Genomic DNA, 22,540 nt, shown 5'->3' with positions numbered 1-22,540 from the left:
ACTAGCTGTGTTACCTTCTTGGGACAATTACTTATGCTAAGTTTCAGTTGTCATGGATGTTAAATTATATGACTGCTATGGCATAGCTAAGTATTTAGCAAGATACAGTAGGTGGTCTAATAAATAGTTAAAATGCCTGGATTATCTCAAATGATCTTTAAGCTGTTGAATTCAAGAACTTTCATAAATGTGTAACATTCCTCAACTCTGAAAGTTTGGTGTTTCCCTTATATCAGTTTTTCCCAATTATTCTTTTACTGTAAGTATATGAAACACAAATGCAACTTTAAAATTACCTTTTGGCAAAAGCACAGATGTTATCAATAAGTGGACAGTTCTTCAGTGCAGCTTCTACTTTCCCAAGAGATACATATTCTCCAGCTTGTAATTTCACCAGATCTTTCTTACGATCTGTAAACCATGAAACATGTTAAGTTATCCATAGTACGTTTATTAAGGTATGTGCAGTTCTGATTTTCTTTCAATCTCATTGCCTTAATCTTTATTTAGAAAGACACTTCTAAAATCCTGTTATGTATACTGCTTGCCCATACACATCAGTTAAAAAGAAAATGCCCAGTTAAAGAAGTAGTGGCTAAAATGTTACATCCTACACCAAAAGCTTTAATATCTTATTATAATCTTTAATACTACAATGAACTTAATAGAAGGAACGAAGACCTTGGAGCATTAGATCTGAATAGTAGTAGTTTTGTCCATTGCTAGCTATGTGATCCTGGGCACGTCAGCTGACCTCTCCAACCCTCAATTTTATCAGGGATAATGATGCCTTCCTCATACAGGCATGTAGCACAATGTCCAGCATATGGAAGACAGTCAATAAGTGTTAATTCCCTATTTGCTAGATTTGACACTATCTTGTTAAAGTGACAGTGCTCTAATAACGTGCTGGCACAGGATGGCACAGCTTGGATAATCACCAGGTTGCCTTATATACTTTGTGTGAGTGTTGACTTGCCTACCCCTAGGCCGGGACCCCACTTTACATGCCAACAGAGCCAACTTTTGATTGCAGTACAATTAAGGATCAAGGGTGAAAAAAAGGGGAGAAGGGAGGTTATTGGGTCTAAATTGAACCATGTCTCTTGGGAAGTTCTCTGGCAGATCAAACTTCTAGGCAAAGAATCAATTTTCCCAGGAAATCACTAACTATATTTAGGTCACATATGGGTCCAGAGACAGATTTAAATGGGCCACTAGAGATATGACAGTAAATTTTATGGCTCAAAAAGAACTTGAATAGGACCCATCAGAGTGGCCCTTATCAGGCAGTCAAATTTTTAACTTTGCCTGACTAAAGCAAACAGTGTAAGGGCTATTTTGGAGTACCTTTGAACTTAAAAGTCTGTTTCAGTAGGCTCAGTAAGAGCAGTGCCAAATCAACTGGCATTCTCAGAAGAACAGATTAATGTTGAGGACTGACATTATAATTCTCCAAGAGTCCAGGCTAGTTAGAGCCATATAAATGACCACTAGGGCAAATAACATGTCCACAATGCCTCTTGGGTGGCGAGGTAAATGGAGAAGAAGGGCTAGAATAGGGGATGTTACAATAGATGGTTATACAGAACCACATGTAGTTAACAAAAACAAAACAAACAGAAAAACTTATGAGCAATTTTTGTTTTCTCATTACCCTGTCCATCCTTCCCCCTGTCAAACGCTGCTTCTGCTACCACTTACTAAAGTGCAGAGATTGCCCTGCTCTAAACATTTAATATCTATCAACTCATTTAATCCTAACAAAACCCGTGGGATTGTTGTCCCTACTTTACAGATGGAAAAGCACAGACAAAATTTCAATAACTTATCTAAAAGTTAAACCAGTGGAATCATCAACCCTATTCATGACTTGACCAATATTGCCTTTCATATATGTTAAAGTTGCAAAAGCTAAAGAAAAGTGCAAAAAGAGAATCCACTGACCTATAATCTGTAAACACCCATCAGGATGGAATTCTCCAATATCACCAGTGCAAAACCACCTTTGGCCATTTTCATCCACAGAATAATCCTCAGCCGTTTTCTCTTCATTTTTAAAATATCCCATGGAGATATTCTGTCCACCGATTACGATTTCACCTCTGGGGTTTGGCTTGTCATGAATTGTATAACCGCCTGGAAGTCATAAAAGCAAATTAGTTATTACTATAAAACAAGATTTACTTGAATTAATTCTTAAAGCTCCTTTGCTAATATTTTTCTGCTGATCAAATTTTACTTCCCCTTATAGGAGCATATTAGTTTACATTTACTCAGATTTGTGTGAGGATAGTGGATGACTGTGATTTCAGAAGTACCAGGGAAGGCTCAATGATAATCACCAACCAACACCCATCCCAAAACTTCCCAGGATCATAAAATTTCCCACTTAGAACATCTTCAAAGCTTCACAGAGCTCTGTTAAGACAAAATTACCTCTGAGAAGGGTAACACTTCAAGTTGTTATAAGTTAATTATTAATATGTTGATATTAAATGTATTTCAGATATATTCTAAGAAGATTTTAATCAAAGAAAGCAAGTAGTAAGTGCCTATCAAAGGCAACACCATTAAGTGAGAAATTTTATTTTCTTAACTTTGCCTATGACCACTCATAGCTTTAAAAGTAGAAGCACTGAAATAATTGACAATAACTACTAAAAATTTGATCATATCCATTATATGTTTATTACTGAATAAAGCTTACTTTAAGGAAAATATGCAAAAAATCTGAGTTCATAAATGGAGACATCGGTTACATTTTATGTCATTAAAGAATTAAAAGCAGAGTTCCTTTCAGCTGTTAGCTATTCTTATAAATGTAAAGCTATTCAACATTTCAATATGACAAAACCTACTGTGTGCCAAACATTAAGATCATTCTTATTATATAAAGCAAAGGTTCTTTCATAGCAAGGAAAACTCCAAATATGGACCCACTCCCCAAAACTGACATTAAAACACAGTACCTGAAAATGAGAAAATAAAAATCAAGGGCAAAATTCTCCTTATCATGTTTTATGATATACCTTGTTTCTCTGATTTCAATGCTTAATAAATAACCAACTTAATAAAACAATTTTGATGCTGATGCCCAATACATGCAGACATATACTCCCTATAATTCTTCAGATTTTCATTTTAGAATTGGATAGGAATTACCATGGGAGAAAGGAGAAGGACTTATTCTCACATGTAAAACATTTGGGAATGAAGTTGGCTTTTCAATGTAGTATTTCAAAAGGAATGGTTATTTCCTCATAGAGCACCAACAATAATGCACAGAATAAAAAAATGACATAGGAGAAATACTTTTCAAAACTTCACATCTATGTCAGATAAAGCCCGTTCATTTTCTTGGGTTTGAACAGCTTAAAGGATGTGTCCTACAAGGTAACTGGTCCTTAAAAGTTTCAGTCTATGGCTCCATCCCAAGGTAAATATTTTCTTTCAAAATCTTAAGCTTTTTTTTTTAAAGACAACATATTGTACTATGTTTATCAAACTTGCTTAGAGGCTAAAACTTAATTATCCCATCCACTAAAAAGAAAAGGCAATTATGTAATAGAGATGCTAAATATTACTAAGGCAGCAATCATATTACAATACATAAATGTATCAAATTAACATGTATACCTTAAATTTATACAATGTTATATGTTAAAGATATTAAATTTAAAAATAAAATAAAATCTTAGGCTTTTTAATTACTCTTCCTTTATCTGACATGGCTAGGCTATTAATTACTTGTTTTGCAGTCAATGAATATGTTTAATATTTTTCACAATTTCATCATGGGAAGACTGGTTTACTTTTACCTTCAGCTGATTTACTAAAAGAATTATTATCAATGTCTGTAAAGCACAGGTTTCGTCTAAGTGGCTCACGTTTTATAGTTACTTATAAAAATTAAACTATACAAAGAGCTGAACAATTGATTCTCAACCTTAAAAATGTTTGTTGGGGTCAAGAGCTAGGAAATTGGACTGTGTGTGTGTGTGTGTGTGTGTGTGTGTGTATTATTAGTCACTCTATCCCCTGAAAATCTGGGATTTCATTTCCCAGCCCAAACCTCCTTACTAGCAAAGTTGAGCTTCAAAGGATAGGAAATCCATCCTTCTCCAAACCCAGGGAATGCCCTACTGAGAATTTTTCTTCTTCACTATCAAGTATCCCTAAGTTCAGAATCTAAAGATGTTACTGAGGAAAAAGAAAGCACAAGGAGCAAGCAACAGCAAAGACTCGCTTGCTACTGCAGACAACCTAACACTTAAAAAAAATAAAAGTCTAGAGGCTCATGGTAGTTTTCAGCATATCTAGAAACACTAGAGCTTGTCATAAAATGCTTACCTTCCTGCCAGTCTTTTAGCTTAATTTCACAGCAAATAAGAGGGGCTCCAACTCTGCCAGTAGTATAGTCAGTAACTATAAGAGAAAAAGCAACAAACGTTAGTTAGGGTAACACATTTCAGATTCGTACCAATGAGATAACAGGAATACTGCAGCTAGAGTCAGATTCTGAAAGATGACAAAAGAAGAGGCCACAGTGAGAGGATTGCAGTGTGACCATTTTCCAATATTTCAGCTTCATTTTAACAGTGCAATTGATCCCAATGTCATTACACCATTTTCGCTTCTCATGGCTATATTTCAGATAATTACGAACATAAATCTCTGTTAAAGGAAGAGAGTTGGCATCACCATTATCTACCCAAGATTCTGGTAAGACAAATTTTCATTGGAATTCCTCCTCTGCAGCTCATTGACTGGATGTGTATCTTGGACAAGTTACTTAAATTCTCTGAGCCTCCACTTCCTCATCTATCTAAATGGGGATAACATCGGAACCCATTTCACGTAGGGATATGCCGCGGGAATTAAATGAGATGATGCGTGGACAAGGCTCAACACTTCTGGCAAGAACCAAGTGTTCAAATAAATGTCGGCGGTTATTATTAAACATGATGAGGAGGAGGGTGGTGTCCTTTTGTAATTTGTGATTATTGCTAGCAATAATCAAGTATTTATGGACAACCTATTTTATACCTAGCATTATATTAAACATTGTGAGGAAAACATATTAAAGGTAAGGAGACCCTGCCCTCAATGAGTTTACAAACTACCTGGGGAGAAAAGCATATGAAATAATTTTGAACACATTTAAACACTAAACTGCAGGGTATTGATGGTGAGCACAACAGTACCTTAGAGACTAGAAAGATCAATGTAAAACGAAATAGGTGGGAAAGACTTCATTGAAGAGTTGTACATGAGAAGATGGCCATGATCAGACAGCAAAAAGGTCATTCCAAGAGAAAGGAACAGAAAATACAAGAGAGAGTGAGAAGATGGGCTTGTCTCGAGACAAGAGCCAGGTGTGTTCATACATGGGAGATAATGGGAAATAACGATGAATAGGGACAACAGTGCCTGGATCAAGATGCCTTGAAAGTCAGGTTCACCAGGTAGGAAGCAGTGTTTGAGGTGGATGTGTCTAACAGAAGACAGGATGAATCAAAAGTGATATAATAGAGGCAGACATGTCAGTTGAAAGGCTATCACCTCAGGGCAGTGTGAAATAATAAAAGGCTGGATGCCAAAGGTGGCATGCAGGGGAGGAAGAAATCCAGTGAAGAAATGGGAAGATCTGATGAAAGTTAAAGATATCCAAAATAAACAATCAGAGGACTTCAAAGCTAGGATGGTAACAACACAAGCAATTTGGCAGTGGAGAGATGGTTTTGGATAATGGCATTTACTTTGGCCACAATGAGTTTAAAGTGAAACTGAGTTAATAAAAGAAATTACTGTACCCCATTGTTTCACAACCTGGGGTAATTTGCCCCTTAGGGGATATTTGACAACGTCTGGAGATATATTTCACTGTCACATAATTTAGATGCTCTCTAATGGCTAAACATCTTACAGAATTATCTGGCTGAAAATTTCAATAGTGCCAAAGTTGAGAAACCCTGCTATAGGCTATTGAAAACAACAGAAGAGAAAGCAAACAAGAAGTCAAGGTAGGAACATAGATTCACAAGGGAGCACAAAAGTGCTACCTTATTCCAAGAGTCCTTTCTCCAAGGAAGTGATCATTTAGAGGGAGAAGATTAAAAGACCACAGAGACAGAGATTTGAGGACTAACAATGTAGCAGAAATACTTATGAGGCTTCAAATAAAGGGTACACATGACTCAGCTAAAATTTCCTAAAACTCAAAAACTATGTAGATTTGCACTGAATCTGACATTACTTAAAAGGTATAAAGTCACCGTGGTTCCCAAAGACAATGCAAATTGGCTTTACTAGTAGCGATTAATAGAGAATTATTTGCCATGTTAAAAATGCTTACCTTCAGTAACTGTCCCAGCACCACAGGATTCTGTCAACCCATAACCCTGACCAATTGGGCAGCAGAAGCAGACATTCATGAATCGGTGTGTCTGTGGGGATAGGGGGGCTCCACCAGACAGCATCATACGAACATTCCCTCCTAGCAGAGCCTTCACCTTCTTAAACAGTATCCTTGATAAAAGGGGGAATCAATGACTTTAATACATGCATAGATTAATCTTGGTGACACACTAATTTGTACATTCTGGAAAAGATTTCTCAACTTTGGTCTAACATCTAAATTTCAGAACCGTGATGATAATGAGAAATGCCCCCCAACAACTAGTAACACCTTGAAAAAATGCCAGAAAAACTCTTTAAAATGCAAAAGAAATGTGCAGTGTCAGGAAATGAAAGAAAATGATGATGTCAAAGGGAAAAACTATAGTTATCTTTGGGGCATTTAGTCATCTATCTTATTTCCCTTCCAATGAAAAATATTTCCCCACCTTGACTCCCTAGCACCACATTTAAAATAACTGTTACATTCATATACTTAATACACTATTTTATGAATAAATCAGGAAACTTCATGCAGAATAAGTCTTGAAAATCACATTTTTTTTAGTTAGAAATGGCACTTTTTAAACTCAAATGTCTTGATACAAAAGTCTATTCCTGTTTTCCTTCCTAAGGCCAAATTTTATAATTAAATCTTAAATATGTACTCAGTTATTAAAATTTGTTAAATGGCCAAGGTCAGAGTTCAGAGTCCTCTGCTAGCTGTATAAGCAATGAGACTTAGAAATGGATAAAAGAGAAATTCAACCTCATGACCATGGTGGTGATGCTCAAACTAAATTAACTTACCATTTACTTATTCATCTTCTAGATGTAAAACCACGAAAAGATTTAAAGGCTCAAACTAACAGTCTGTGAGATATACTTACAGATTGCAAAGTGGTGCATCATATCCCTTCTTGATTTGTTCCAACTTGTAATCATATCCTATCTTGAACAGAGTTTTCTGAATATAATTCATCTCTTGGACTTTGCTCATAACATTCTTATAAATTCTATCCATGATTTCCTAAAAGGTAAGCAACATATTCCATCATTGGAAAAGAACTGCATCAACACTGAGACAGTCTTTAGTTGAAAATACCTTATTTACAATATCTTAGGTAATAGAAATAGTTATTATATAATTAATTTCACTGACTTGTTCACTGTTTCAAAACATGAAGGACAAGTATAGGGTTTCTTCAGTTCTATATAGTAAGTTTGTCTTAAAAGATTTAAATGTTATAGAGTGTAAATAATTCATTCACCTGTCACATAAAGATAATTTTTTAAAAATTCTTTTTTTAACCATTTGTACTTTATTTACATATTTATTTTACAATATCATATTTTTAAATTGAAGTATAGTTAATGTACAATAATTACATGTTCCAGGTATACAATATAGTGATTCGCAAATTTTTAAAGGTTATACTCCATTTATAGTTATCATAAAATATTGGCTATATTCCCCATGTTGTACAATACATCCTTGTAGCTTATTTTATACCTAATCGTTTGCACCTCTTAATCCTCCACCTTCATCTTGCCTTCTCTCTCCCCACTGGTAACCAATAGTTCCTTCTCTACATCTGTGAGTCTGTTTCTTTTCTGTCATATTCACTAGTTTGTTATTTTTTTTAGATTGCATATGTAAGTGATATCTTCAGTATTTAGTCTTTCTCTGTCTGACTTATTTCACTTAGCATAATGCCCTCCAAGTCCATCCATGCTGTACACCAGAAACTAATACAACATTTTAAATCAACTGTACTTCAATTAAAAAGCAAACAAACAAACAACCCATTTAAAATATGGGTAGAAGAACTGAACAGATGTTTTTCCAAAAGAGGAAATGCAGGTGACCAATAGGAACATGAAAAGTTGCTCAACATCACTAATATCAGAGAAATGCAAGTCCAAATCACAATCAGATACCATCTCACACCTGTTAGAATGGCCATCATCAAAAAGAACACAAATAAATGTTGGCAAGGATGTGGAGAAAAGGGAATCCTTGTACACTGTTGGTGGGAATGTAAATTGGTGCAGCCACTATGAAAAACAATATGGAGGTTTCTCAAAAACCTAAAAACAGAACCACCATATGGCCCAGTAATTCCATTCCTGGGCATATATCTAAGAAAAACAGAAACATCAATTCAAAAAGATACATATACCCTACTATTAACATCAACATTATTTATAATTGCCAAGATATGGAAGCATCCTAAGTGCACATCAATAGATGAATGGATAAAGAAGATGCAGCATATATATGCAATGGAATACAACCCACCCATAAGAAAGGAGGATATTTTGCCATCTGTGGCCCTTCATTCACTTTTTTTTCCACTTTAAAAACTAGAATTTTATAACTGACATAAACATTTCCATGGCATCAAAAACAACAAAACACCTAGAAATAAACTTAACCAAGGAGGTTACCTATACTCTGAAAACTATAAAACACTGACGAAGGAAATTGAAGATGATACAAAGAAACGGAAAGATATCTTGTGCTCTTGGATTGGAAGAAGCAACATTATCAAAATGGCCACACTACCCAATGCAATCTGATCCAATGCAACCCCTGTCAAAATACTCACAATATTTTTCACAGAACTAGAACAAACAATTCCAAAATTTATATGGAATCATAAAAGACCCTGAACTGCCAAAGCAATCTTTTGTAGGTCTTTTTTTTTTTTTTTCTCTCTTTCTTCTTTTTGTTCTCTTTTCTTATGTTTTGATGACTAGAGAAGTTCTTTTAACATTTGTTGTAAAGCTGGTTTGGTGGTGCTGAAATCTTTTAGTTTTTGTTTATCTGTGAAGCTTTTGATTTCTCCCTCAAATCTGACCAAGAGCCTTGCTGCATAGAGTATTCTTGGTTATAGGTTTTCCCCTTTCATCACTTTAAATATATCTTGCCACTCCCTTCTGGCCTGTAGAGTTTCTGCTGAAAAATCAGCTGATAACCTCATGGGAGTTCCCCTTGTATGTTATTTGTTGCTTTTCTCTTGCTAATTTTAAAATTTTCTCCTTATCTTTAATTTTTGTCAATTTGATGACTATGTGCCTTGCTGTGTTCCTCTTTGGGTTGATCCTGTGTGGAACTCTGTGCTTCCTGGACTTGGGTGACTGTTTCCTTTCCCAAGTTGGAGAAGTTTTCCATTATTATCTCTTCAAAGATTTTCTCAGGTCCTTTCTCTCTCTCTTCTCTTTCTGGGACCCCTATAATGCGAATATTAGTGCAATTCATATTGTCCCAGAGTGCTCTTAAACTATTCTCATTTTTTTCATTCTTTTTTTTTTCTTTTTCTGTTCTGTAGTAGTGATTTCCACTAATCTGTCTTCTAGCTCATTGATCCATTCTTCTGCCTCATTTAGTCTATTCTTGGTTCCTTCTAGTGTGTTATATTCATTTCAGTGATTTTATTCTTCAATTCTGTTTGGGTATTCTTTATGTTTTCTAACTCTTTGCTAAAAACTTCACTCTGTACATGTACACTCCTTTTGAGTTCTCTGAACATCTTCGCCATCATTACTTTAAACTCTTTCTCAGATAAATTGCCTATCGCCTCATCACTTATTTCTTCTGGGATTTTATCTTGTGCCTTGGCCTAGAAGATATTCCTCTGCTGCCTTACATTGTCTAGATTTCTATTTGTATTTATAAAAAATTCTTGTCTTTCAAATATATTCAGTCATTCTCATATAGCACCAAAACACTCAACTATGTAAAATCTAATGCTAATTTTTTTCTTTATTACTACTATCTTGGGACTCTTACAGCATAGCTAAGAGCTTTACAGTTTCTTAAAATTCCTATGTCCCTATAATTTAGGCATTTATACTCCATTTTAAGAGAAGCTAAAATAACAAAAGAAAATAGGATTCTTGCTCACAGCTCCCTGGAAAATTAGAAGTAGGACTAGATTTGGGATATACTAACTCCCAAGCTAATACATGCAAAACAAAAAACCAAACAAACTAAAAACAAACAAACATACTCTATCACTAAATGATATTTTCTTGGCATTACTTAGCAAAAATTAACAATAATTATTGCTTAAAGCACACCTATTCATAAATCCCTTGCATTTTGCTAAGTGAAATAACTCAGACAGGAAAAGACAAATACTGTATGGTTTCAATTACATGTGGAATCAAAAAAGCTGAACTCACAGCAACAGAGAGTAGACTGGTAGTTTCCAGGATATAGGGGGAGGGGGAAACGGGAGGATATTGTTCAAAGGATACAAACTTCCAGTTAAAGATGAGTAAGTCTAGAGATCTAATGTATAGCATGGTGACTATAGTTAATAAGACTGTAAAAATAGTTAACAAGACTTGAAATTTGTTAAAAGAATAGATCTTAAACTGTTCTTATCATAAACACACAAACGGTAACTCTGTGAGGTGATAAGTATGTTAACATTATGGTAACCATTTTGATATATGTGTGTGTGTGTGTGTGTGTGTGTATAATTATCACATTGTATACCTTAAACTGACACAATGCTGTATTTCAATTATATGTCAACAAAGCTGGGGGGCACAGCATTCAAGCACGGTACAATGTTGTTTTCTCCATTTCCACAAAAAGAATCACTACTGTGTAACTGAAATCTTTATCTATACCTGTGATTGAGAAATCCCAAAGGTTCCCTAAAGAGACTTTAACATCCTATAACTAACCCTCTTAAGAAGGTATATGGTATGCAAATATCAAATCATTATGTAGCAAACCTGGAACAAACATAATATTGTATGCCAAATATATTTTAAACTGAAAAGAATCACCTCCTAAGGGAAGTAAGTAAATTGTATCATGTGGATGCCTACCAATAAATCAGGTATAGTTTAAGAAAAAGTATATGGGATGTTGGGCAGAAAAAAAGCATATGGGTGTGAGACAGATATGTGAAAACCACCCCTGATACTAGATACTAATCTGAGGCACAGAAAGGCCTCACTGAGTAAGGAACACAATGAAGCTGCAACAAGTTGGCAGGATTTATTGTCAGCACATTTAGTTAACCCTTTACAGCAACCTAATGTTACATGATGTTCAGTTGACTCCCTGTTTATAAGTAGTGATTTACATTGAATTCTCACACTGACTACGTGACTATTACAATACTACATGAATCTTTTATTCTGACTCAGGAAAGAAAGAAACTCAGAAAATAGAATCTATCAAAACCAATTCTCAATAAAAATATTTTTTAAAAGGTCTATTTACAGAGGATTGGGAGGAGCTAAGGGGGCCAGTAAGGTTTGGTGAAGCATCAGTGGACTAGCAACATGAGAGATCGTTTACTATCCTTAAGCCTGAAGAAGTAAGAGAAGAGAAACATAGTTGGACCTGGTGAAGGGTGGTAGCCACAGGAAAGACCGGGTTAGAGCCAATGGGAAAGAGACTGTCCAATGAGCGCCTGACAGCAACTGACAAAAATCACAGCCCAGCAGGGAAGGAGCAAAGGCAATAAGCATGCAGACTTCTCTCTCTTTCCCTGCCCTCTGATCTCGCATGAGTACTAACAAGTGGCTGAGCCCAACCAGAAATGAGAAGGCAAGCACTTCCTCCTGGTAATGAGGTTAGCCTCCCTAGACACAAAGTAAGGAATAATGAACAATGGGGTAATTAAAGGATACATAGTGTATCAGCTAACTCCTGTTTCTCTTTTGGGCCTAAATTCAGACATTACTTCCTAGACTCCTTGGCCACTTCCCCTCCCTAATTATGTTCTCTGATACGGTTTCCTAGGGACTTCTGGGTAATAAAGCTAACGTATTGTTTCCCAAAACAAAAGATAAAAAACAGTCCTAAACGGACAGCCATAGTGGTTAAGAAGACTCTGGGATCAGACTGATATAGTTCAAGCTTTAACCACCACCTCTGGGCTCTGTGACCTTAGGCAAGTTTTTTTTTTTTTCTTTTTAAAATGGGGATAACAGGACCTACGTAGCAGAGTTTTGGGTAGGATTAAGTGAGATAATCCACCTAAAGCACTTACCACAGTGTCTGGAGCATAGTTAAGTACTATGCTACCTATTATTAGCATCATTTCATATGTTTTTAATCAGAAGCCTATCCTTTCCACTTGTAAACTTGCTAAATTCTACAGCACCCCTAAATAAAAAGGCAAACGCAGTTCTGATCTGTTCTAATTCTTTGGTTATTTGGTAATTTTATAATTAGAAGCTTTAAAAATTATCTTTCATCTGTAATTCTTAGAAAAACTTGGACTGAACACTTCGTTATCTAAACTCAGACTTTTCATGTGCAAAAAATAATTCTTTGAAAGATATTGGAGTAAGATTTCAAGTCTGTAATATAAACAATATCAATACTCCCACTGGAGTTTCCAAAGCCTATAGGTGCTAGAATATATTTGATTATACAAGTTAGAAGCACTGTGTTAAATATTTCACAATTTATCATTACAAGACTATAAAATGTAATATCTTATTTTTGTAAAAAGCAGTATTTCACATAAGGATTTTGAATACCTCGAATTCAGCCTTTTTTTTCTTTAGGAGCTCTCTCAAATGATAATTTTCTCAGTCTTTCTTAGTCACCATAAGGGTCAGGAGGCTTGGGTTCTAGGCCAGCTCTGTAACCTTGGATACACTGTCCCAGTTCTCTAGGATGGCCTAGGCTGCCTCATTTTTTAAATGAAGTGATTAAACAAGATGATCTTTAGAGTGTATTCTACCTTTAAAATATGATCAATTCTTTGACTAGGTAATTTGAGCTAGGTCAGTTTCATCACCTAATTTTCAAGTCCCAGCAAACCTTAACAGGCATACATCACAGAAGTTTGCCATTTCATCTTTCCCCACCACTTATCTAAGATTTTAAAGGAATCATTTTACCTAATTTCCACAAGGTAAAACTATTTTAAAATGTAAACAAATACACCTGAGAGCGTTACTTTTTTAAAAGTCCAAGTGCAGGTAAAGAATTGACATTGCCAATCTATACTCACCGGGACAGCTGCCATGAGTGTGGGCTTCAGTACAGTGCAGTCTCCTTTGCTTCCCTTTTTAATTTTGCTGGACTACAGTAAAGAAAAAGTACATAGGATTAGGGAAACCAGCCTTAGCAAACAAGGTTATAATTCAAGTATGAACAAGAGTGCAGACAGACATATACACATGGAATTTGATCTGCTGTATGAATTATCTGTTCCAATTATCAGAACCTACATCTGAGGTATGAGTATATCAGTGCTTTAACCTGTGGATTATTTCTTCTAGCATATTTCAGCCTTCCTTAGAGGAGAAATTCTGATCCAGAATAAAGGAGAATGGGATATTTTGTTAAACTGGGCGTTCTTATTAATAACATATCATCAAACAGCACAGACCATCCATTTTCCAAAAGAAACCCCACCCAAAAAGACTCAACTAAGGTAGATCAAACACTAAAACAAAACTGAAGATAATTTTAACTTCCTTTGATTCGCCGAAAGGCAAAGCCACATCTCAAAGTCATCACTATGAACATCAATTAATATCATATGGGAATACTAATTTGATAACATTTTGGTTCATAGAACACTGAAGACATTGCCAGTGATTTTCTGGGGATATGCACATATATACGTAAATGTGTGTATATTTCTTCTTTTTCTTTCTTATAAACATAAATACTATTTGGGATTTCAAATATCAGATGAGTAGGTAGAAAAACTGATAAAGTCACCCACTGAAAAAGGTAGGTAAAAATCAGAATCTGCTATAATGCAGTTCATTAGTCTGTAAGTTTAGATGTTATCATGTGATAGCCATGGTTAACACGGGCAAGAACAAACTCAGCTCTTAAGAAGCAGTGTGATCCACCAGTACCACCAGCTTTGCCATATAGAAGGTTCTGCTGGTAGAACCTAACTGCTTTGATCCTATTCTTCTTTAAGATGGATAAAGGAAATAAAACAACTCCTTGTGTTTTATGTAGGTGCAAGCATGGGCACATGCATACGACACACAGGGGGGCTGCTCTGTAGAGAGAAAGGCAGGCTCTGGTGTCCTTCAAGACAGAGCTGCCCTCCACATGCCGCTGACCAGTTTCTGCTATAGGGAATGGTTCCAGGGTAGCAGTAGCCACAAGGAGCCCTTCCTTGCTTTTGTAAATTAGTCTTAGTAATGCTATCAGTGCTCCTGCCTTATAATCACAGTAACCCTAGTTATGACAATATCACTACCATCTGCCGGCTTCTAATACAGTCTGCCTATTCTCTCACCTTTTTCTGATTTCCTACCTGAGGGAGGTTCCTGGGTTTTAGATTCCTAGTCAGATTGAGACATTTTATTATAAAGTTCATTAACAAGGTAGGTGTGAATGCCCCTGACATTTTCTTAACAAGCCTCTAATGTACTGCTTGGCCTAAGAGACAGCAAGAATGAAGTCAGACCAGCAACAGACTCCAACTGCCCCCCTTCACCACACTGAGGCTATTGTTTTCAGAAAAGCAGTGAAAACAAGGATCGCTAGTCTCCGGCTTCTGACTTTTCCCAACAGGAAAAAAACAGTCTTACTCAAAGCTTATGGAAATATTTTTCACATTTTGAAAATGTCTCCCTGTCTATGGCCATGCCACCCTGAATGCGCTTGATCTCATCGGAAAATATCTCTGAACATAAGAGAAACCCACTACAATGCATCAAAACATAATCACAGGTTTTTGTAAAACTTTTGTTTTACAATGCAAACCCCAGTCTTACTCATAGATCTATTTTGACCTTGCTGAATTAAGTCCTGTTTAATAGCTTACTTGATAGTTTACATACTCTCTCCATTACTATTCTAGTGGGTTTTAAATGTGAACTTTTAGCTGAGTGGTATGGTTAAACACAGCAGCTCTCCATCTTTTAAAGAGGTTGTGTTCCTTAAAGTACAAAGTAGGTAGTTGCTAAGAACACAGAACATTTTCTCCTAGAAAAGCCCCTTAAAAAGTGGTTGGATTATCCTTGGAGGTGGGGGTCTAATAACTAGGAGGAACATTCTGAGTTGCTAAAAATGTTCTTTTTGTTCTTGATCTAGAGGTTGATGATCCAGAGGTCTATATGTATGTGCCTATTACATTTAATCAAGCAGTACACTTATGATTTAAGCACTTTAAGTTATATATCCAAAAAACAAAACAAGCAAAAAATGATGGTTGGACTTTTAATCTCCCCACAATTTATTTAAATTTTTTTGCCTTAATATTATATAACTTACCAATCTTTCCCAAAAATGGTATTTCTACCAAAAAATAAAAAGTATTATAATTTCTAACTGTGAGCACCAAGGGCACATCTTCTTAGCAAATGCATGCTCCATTGGGACTCCCAATTAAAAGGCAACACTGCCTGGAGTTCTGAAAAATTAACAGCTGGGCTTCCAGTGATGGAAGTAGCAGAAGCCATACAGAAAGCCAAGTCATTCCTACCTATACTCAGTCTATCTTTCAACATCCTGAACCCCACAGCCCCCATAGAAGCTCTTTTTTCCACCAATGTCTGGTTGAAGCTTTTCTATATCAACTATTTCAAAGAAGAAATTAAACAGAACTGTGGACAGCAGGTGCTCAATGTGTGATTTCAAATGAGGTTAAAATACATGAGTTAGCCTGACCCATTGTTGGGCTTCCCGCTATGAACAACAGGGAGAAAGGGAGAACCGTGACTCAGGGTAGAAAGCTGAAGGCTGCCTTTGGACATGCTGTAGTGCTGTCCAACAGAACTTTCCACGATGATGGAAATGTCTGCACTGTCCAATATGGCAGCCACTAGTCACATGAAACTATTGAGAACTTGAAACGTGGCTAGAACAACTGAGAAATTAAATTTTTCTAATCTAATTTTAATTAATCTGTATTTCAATACAGGGCTAGTAGCTACTGTATTGGATAGCACAGCTCTAGAGAAAACTCAGAGCCAAAATGGGCCAAAGTCCAACCACCACATCTCCCCCAGAACCCACCGCTGTTCATGGATAATATGTCAAAAAGGCTCAATGTATTTATATTCTTTATCCCAGCTCTCCAAAATATAAAACCTAATAGAGAAAAATAAGATGAAAGTAATTATTAGTCTCAAAATAATTCAAAAAATAAGTAGATAAAGCAATGCTAACAAGTCTACAAGGTCATTTACTATAGCTGCATAGTGTTCATGGGAACTATTTTTGAAGTCAAGGTGAAAGTTTCAGCTGAATTAAAATATCTCATGTTTTAGTAGTATGTTCTCAGTCAAACACTGTGACTTAGTATGATCATGCCAATATACTGAAAAGCTTGTCACCTGGTCAGAGAGTGTAAGTGGAGAAGAATATCCAATCCTACAGCCATAGGTGAAGCAAGATATCTCTGCTGTCAATTCTAGTACATGAGCCAAAGGCAGGTAGCCAATGTATGTGTCCTTTGGTCTAAAACAAAATGAGAGAAACATTTTAGCCATTCTTAAAAAGACACTGCATATTAGAAACATCAATAACCTCATCATTTTAATACAGATTGAGTTTAGAGAATGCTAAACATGAGCTCTGATTTCTAAGAAGAAAGTTGACTAATTCTCTCTTACCCCAGTCCAGGAATCCTCTCACATTGGCCTGTCATTCCAGCTATCAAATTGCTATGATGCATCATCACCCCCTTAGGTCGGCCAGTAGAACCACTGGTATACATGACGATAGCCATGTCCGAAGGAGTGGGTCTATTTGGAGGAACGCTCACTAAATGAATGAAAAAGCACATTTTCCTTAGTTTAAAAGTTAAATTGCTAAAGGAAGATAAGTTTGTTTAGAGTTTGGCGTAATCAGAAACTATTTACAACAAATACTCTCAATTGATAATCAACACGAAAATGGTTATCAAATTCTGGTTACCTGCAATGAGAACCTAAACTCAATCTGGCCCATTTTCTGGATGTTTAGCCTAATCCCTGTCTGCTCATTCCTCTCCACATTATTGTTCACAGGGCAGTGTTGTGGAAAGATTTCTAGGACTTTGGAGAATCAAAAAGATAGAGTATTGTGTGTTACTTCCTCAGGTCTCAGTTCTCTCATCTCTAAAATGGGACGATTGACCTAGATTATGGTTTTTGACCACTAGTGAGCATGAGAATCACCTGTGAACTTAAACAAAATATTATCTTTGGACCCTAGTCCTGAAAATTCTGATTCTGTATGTCTGGGATGTATAAAAAGCTCCACAGGTGACACTCACATACACTCCTGATACGTTTAACATGTTATTTTTTAAGATTAGATTCCAAGTACCAGGTAAAATCCAAAGGACAGCAAACCAAACCTATCTTTTCTATGCTTTTGATTGTTGCTTCTTGAAATTTATGCAGGAAATCATTTTTTGTATTGGAAGTGCATTTAGATAAAAATTATAGAAGATCGTTTCTCTGCTACAGACATACATACCATCCCCCCACACACCTATAGTTAGAATACTTGCTATGTGTGTCTGGCTTGGGGGTTCATTTGGGTCTTCCAGATTTAGAGCTTCTTCCCCTATCAGGGTCAGATCATACTGATCATCCAAATCAGACAGGAACTTTAGGACACCAAGAGACAGAGACTGTATGGAGGGGTTTACATGCCCTTCGTTCCCTACCAAAGGTAATATCTAAACAGTACCAAACTTCATTTCTTCTAGCCCTCTGTCCTCAGGTAGGAACGCGGAATCATCTTAAGGGTCCTGAGCCCCAGTGCTGTATCTGCCTACTGAATGATTGGGGGAGGGAAATAAAGAGGTCTTCCCAACAGATTAGAGTCAGCCATCTTGAGCAAGGATCAGCAGGCTTTCTTTTGCAAAGGACCAGATAGTAAAATATTTGAGACTTTAAGGGCCATATGGTCTCTGCCAAAACTACCCATCTCTGCTGTTGTAGAGTGAAAGGAACCATAGACAGTTGTTAAACAAACGCATGTGGCTGTGTTCCAATCCACCTTTATTTAGACAAATAGATGCAGGCTGTAATTTGTCAACCTATGTGCTAGAGTTATGCTTTTCAAAGAGGACCTTTTTCCCTCTAATAATTTATGGATGGATGCATTTGTAAAATACAATAAAAGTGAATTGCTGGAAAACTAAAGTTAAAAAGACATAACATACAAGCTTAAAATTTTTAGTTTAAACAGGTAACAAATTACATTTCAATAAATAAAGTTAGAATAGTCACAGGGAAAAAGCATTAGAAAAACTGTCAATGTTCCCTGAAAGTGCCTTCCAGCCTATTCATAAAGAGAATTACTATTACAAGACAGACATTTTTTGTCATTCCACAATACTAAACAAAAAGTTGGGTAAAATTGCAATTTCCCATTTATTAAGTGCCTACATGCACACTCTAAACAAACCCTGTATATATCAATATTTTAAATTTTAATGTGACATAAATTTGCTTCTAGCTGTTAATTTATCTAATCTGGGTTGGATGAACAACAGTGCTGCTTTGCTACTTACAAGAGATAATGTGTATCTAAATTGTTCTTACTTTTTTTTAAAAAAAATAGCTTTACTGAGTTATAATTGATATATAAAGAACTTAATATATTAATGTGTACAATTTGATGATTGAACATAGACAAACATCCGTGATACCACTACCACAATCAGGGGAATAGACATACCTATCAACTCCCTAAGCTTCCTTGTGTTCCTTTGTTGTTGTTGTTGTTTTTCATTTGACCTTTAAGGTGACATCAGCTCTAAAATTCTAACATGCTAAGTTTTAAACAGCACATTGGGGCCTTCACTTTCAAGATAGTGTATCATGCTAACCTAGTAACATCCTTTCCTTTCCAGAACACACCAAAATGCCAAGAATCCACAACTATGTTATCAGAATAAAGTAAAAAGTTTGATAAGGTTATTGGATTTTAAAAAAATCAGTTTATATTCTGTATGATTCATATTCTGTATGATACTATAATGATAATATATGCCATTATACATTTGTCCAGACCCACAGGATGTACAACACTAAGAAGGATCCCTAATGTAAACTATGGATTTGCAGTGATAATGACATGTCAATGTAGGGTCATCAATTATAACAAACAGACCACTCTGATGGGGAATGTTGGTAACAGGGGAGGCTGTGCATTGTAGGGGCAGGAGGTATATAGGAAATCTCTATACCTTCCCCTCACTTTTGCTGTGAAACTAAAACTGCTCTACGAAGTAAACTTAAAAAAATCAGTTTGTAAAATGAATTAATTTTTATATACAAGTTAAAATAACAATTTCAAACAGTGTGATTTACCACTGAAATAACCAAAGATAAAGTTATACTTAAATTGGATAATGCTAATGCTCCTTAAAGATAGCTACCGTTGTACTTTATAAAACAAGCACAAAGGAACTGCACCCTTCTTCTGATGACTAATGGAAGCAGCAGCAGTAAATATGTTATGCTCTTCTCAGGCTAAGTATACAATGTGATACTTCACTTCTTGCCATCATCATAACAACTGTCTACTCAGGTAAAGTATCACAAAAAATGTGTCTTATTAACCAGAGAGATGAGTGGAACTAGATGGGATATGTGGTCTATCATGTTATTGCTCACACAAAATTATGAGGATAAATATACCCCATAGTTTCTAGGCGAATCTTTTGGTGAATCAGCAGTATTGGCAACAGATCCCTAAAGATCAGGACTTCCCAGCCAAGTTTACCCCAATCTTGCAGGGTCAACCTGGTGTTGAGAGACAGTTCTCCATGGGTCTCTTGAGTTTCTGCACATCTTGTGAGCAGAGCCACTGACTTTGTTCCGGACTATCTTTCCAAGGATGCTTGCACAGTGAACGGCCTTGGAAGACAGAGAAAGTGTCTCTGGCAAAGGGCAAGCATGCTCGCTGTCGCTGTTCAGTACAATAAAGATAATAGCTTTCTCCATGGCAAAGGGCAGGCATACTTACTGCTTGTTATGAAAGACTTAGGTTCCTCATCTAGTAGAGTATTGCGATCTTCTCATTAAACATGAGAAATAAAAACATCTAAATGGAGTATTTCATTTTCTCAACCCTCTATCCTGATGACCAACTGACATTTTGCTAAAAGACACATTTAACTTGTTTTAAATGAAATACCAGCTATGACATCAATGGTAGAACAAATTCAGGTATTGTCATGGCAAACAGCTGTGCAGCCATGACTAACAGGATTAAAATCACTAGCATTATGCATTAAAAAAAAAAGAAAGTTTACTGAATGGAAGGCCTCAGATCTTTTCCTTATGTGAGGTCCAGATTAGAAGGTTATAGCAGGTTTTTGTGAAAAAGAAAAGTTTGGCAGCAACTGCCAGAAGTCTGAACTATTAACTGCCTCTCAACTATTTCATACATTTTCAAACAGCAGTTACCTTTTTGAGGAGAAAGGGAGAGAAAACCTCAATCATATATGGTCTTGATAGTTTTTTTTAAGACTTTAAATGTTATTTTTTTATTGAGTTACACAAAACTTTTTTTTTAATCAGAGAACTTTACAGTTTTTACTTGCATTACCTCTTTTCCTAACCTACTGGAATAACAAGCCTTGAATGGATTAATAAATTTGTTTTAACTGCTTTACTTACAGTTTTCTGGCTTGGATCCCAACTCTTCTACTGATTGCATGCTGTGAATCTCAAATCCTTCAGGGTATTCTGCTTTATTGACAGACTTATTGTCCACATAAATGATATGTTTAACACAGGTGATATCTAACAATGCAGTCTATTGAGCAGAAAGAAAATTCAATTATTAAATATGAGCCTGCAGTAAACTCAAGTACTGAACACTTTCCTATGCTGTCAAACACTACTATGAATTAAAAGAAAATTTCTTATTTACCTTAAGTTTACTTTCCAGAAGTTCAACACTAGTAATCAGATAGGTAGCCTCAGATTCATTTAACCCATGAACTACAGCTTCTTTGCCAAGTGTGGCATACAAAGTCACAACTACATATAAAAAAATAAACACAAAAGTTAAATGATAAATATTTATTAGATATATTATTTAAGTCAACCTTTAATGATGGATACACTCACAGATGCAAAGACATTTTATAATCTAATTTGGTCTCACAGTCACTGCCATTATCCTTCAACCTTGCCTCAAACTCCCAAATTTTCCTTAAAAATCCTCAGGATGCTAACTTTCTAAACATAAAGAAACCCAGAAATACTGGAAGTGCTACAACTGGTCAAAAATCAGTCAATTAAGATTCTGAAGGCCAGTAGGTTCCAGCTGAACCCCTAATTCAGGTCAGAGCTAGCCCAGCTAGGGCTCTCCTGTGACACACACTTTCATTGGTCATAGCACCAAAGAATGGATAAGTCCTTGAGAATCCTCAAATTTTGAGGGTCTCAAGTCAGAAGATCAGCCATGAGTCATGTTCTCAGTCCTTCAGTCTTTCCAGGAAGCTCTTTCAGTGGGTCCAATGTCCGAGCTGATTGGTGACCTCCAAGCCTTAACTGGAGGGGCCAAGGAGATTGACTCTTTAGGAGCTACCAGACAAAGAAAACATGCCCTGACACCAGGATCAGTCAGAATCAAAGAACATCTGCTAAATTTAGATTAGACTTGGAAATTCAGCTCTAGGCTGGTAACCAAACCAGTAACATGGTTAAGAAGGGCCACTTCTCCTAAGCTGTAGATTATAGAAGTTGGATGAATGGGTCTATTGGGGATCATTTTCATATTATCCATGTTTGTTTGTTTGAAATGCAAACTCTTGATTCTTACACTAGGCCTACAGCGCTCTATTTCATTCAGTACATAATTGATAGCTTGGTATGTGGTCAGGCATTGTTCTGGGCATTTAATTTTTAAAAATAATTTCTTGCACAATGCCCAAAACAAATGCTTATGAATCAGAAATAAACCCAATCTTACCTTCTGTCCAACATAACTAATGCCAGTTCAAGTTGTTACATGTTTATTTCACATGTAGAATGGAATAAGTCAAATAAGAGATCTCGAGGTGAAGCAATAAACTAGAATCATCCTAAGCAATGATTTTGTTTGTTTTAATCATTATTTTGTGTGTCACTCCTTAAAAACTACCTCTAAGCCCCAAATATTTCAGGTATAATTCATTTCCAATTGAAAAGTAAAATTCTAAAGTCTATCCATTAAGCT

At 36.0% G+C, this 22,540-nt stretch overlaps 1 protein-coding gene across 3 annotated transcripts in view; it reads right to left on the bottom strand.

Annotated features, from left to right (window-relative positions):
* Positions 1-22,540, bottom strand: part of ACSL4 (acyl-CoA synthetase long chain family member 4) — a 45,485-nt gene that overhangs the window by 10,030 nt on the left and 12,915 nt on the right. For all 3 annotated transcript variants that reach the window (XM_014557491.2, XM_006182563.3, XM_014557492.2), the window contains exons 4-13: positions 21,248-21,357; positions 20,992-21,130; positions 16,981-17,131; positions 16,702-16,825; positions 13,401-13,472; positions 7,290-7,429; positions 6,359-6,531; positions 4,354-4,428; positions 1,948-2,139; positions 297-411 (exon numbers count right to left, since the gene is read on the bottom strand). In XM_014557491.2, the coding sequence (XP_014412977.1) occupies positions 297-411; positions 1,948-2,139; positions 4,354-4,428; positions 6,359-6,531; positions 7,290-7,429; positions 13,401-13,472; positions 16,702-16,825; positions 16,981-17,131; positions 20,992-21,130; positions 21,248-21,357 (1,291 nt within the window). The remainder of the gene's footprint in view (positions 1-296; positions 412-1,947; positions 2,140-4,353; positions 4,429-6,358; positions 6,532-7,289; positions 7,430-13,400; positions 13,473-16,701; positions 16,826-16,980; positions 17,132-20,991; positions 21,131-21,247; positions 21,358-22,540) is intronic.

The sequence above is a fragment of the Camelus ferus genome, chromosome X (genome assembly GCF_009834535.1).
Source record: "Camelus ferus isolate YT-003-E chromosome X, BCGSAC_Cfer_1.0, whole genome shotgun sequence".
Classification (NCBI taxonomy): domain Eukaryota; kingdom Metazoa; phylum Chordata; class Mammalia; order Artiodactyla; family Camelidae; genus Camelus; species Camelus ferus.
The sequence above is the reverse complement of the archived record's forward strand: the minus strand, read 5'-3'. Positions and strand labels throughout refer to the sequence as shown.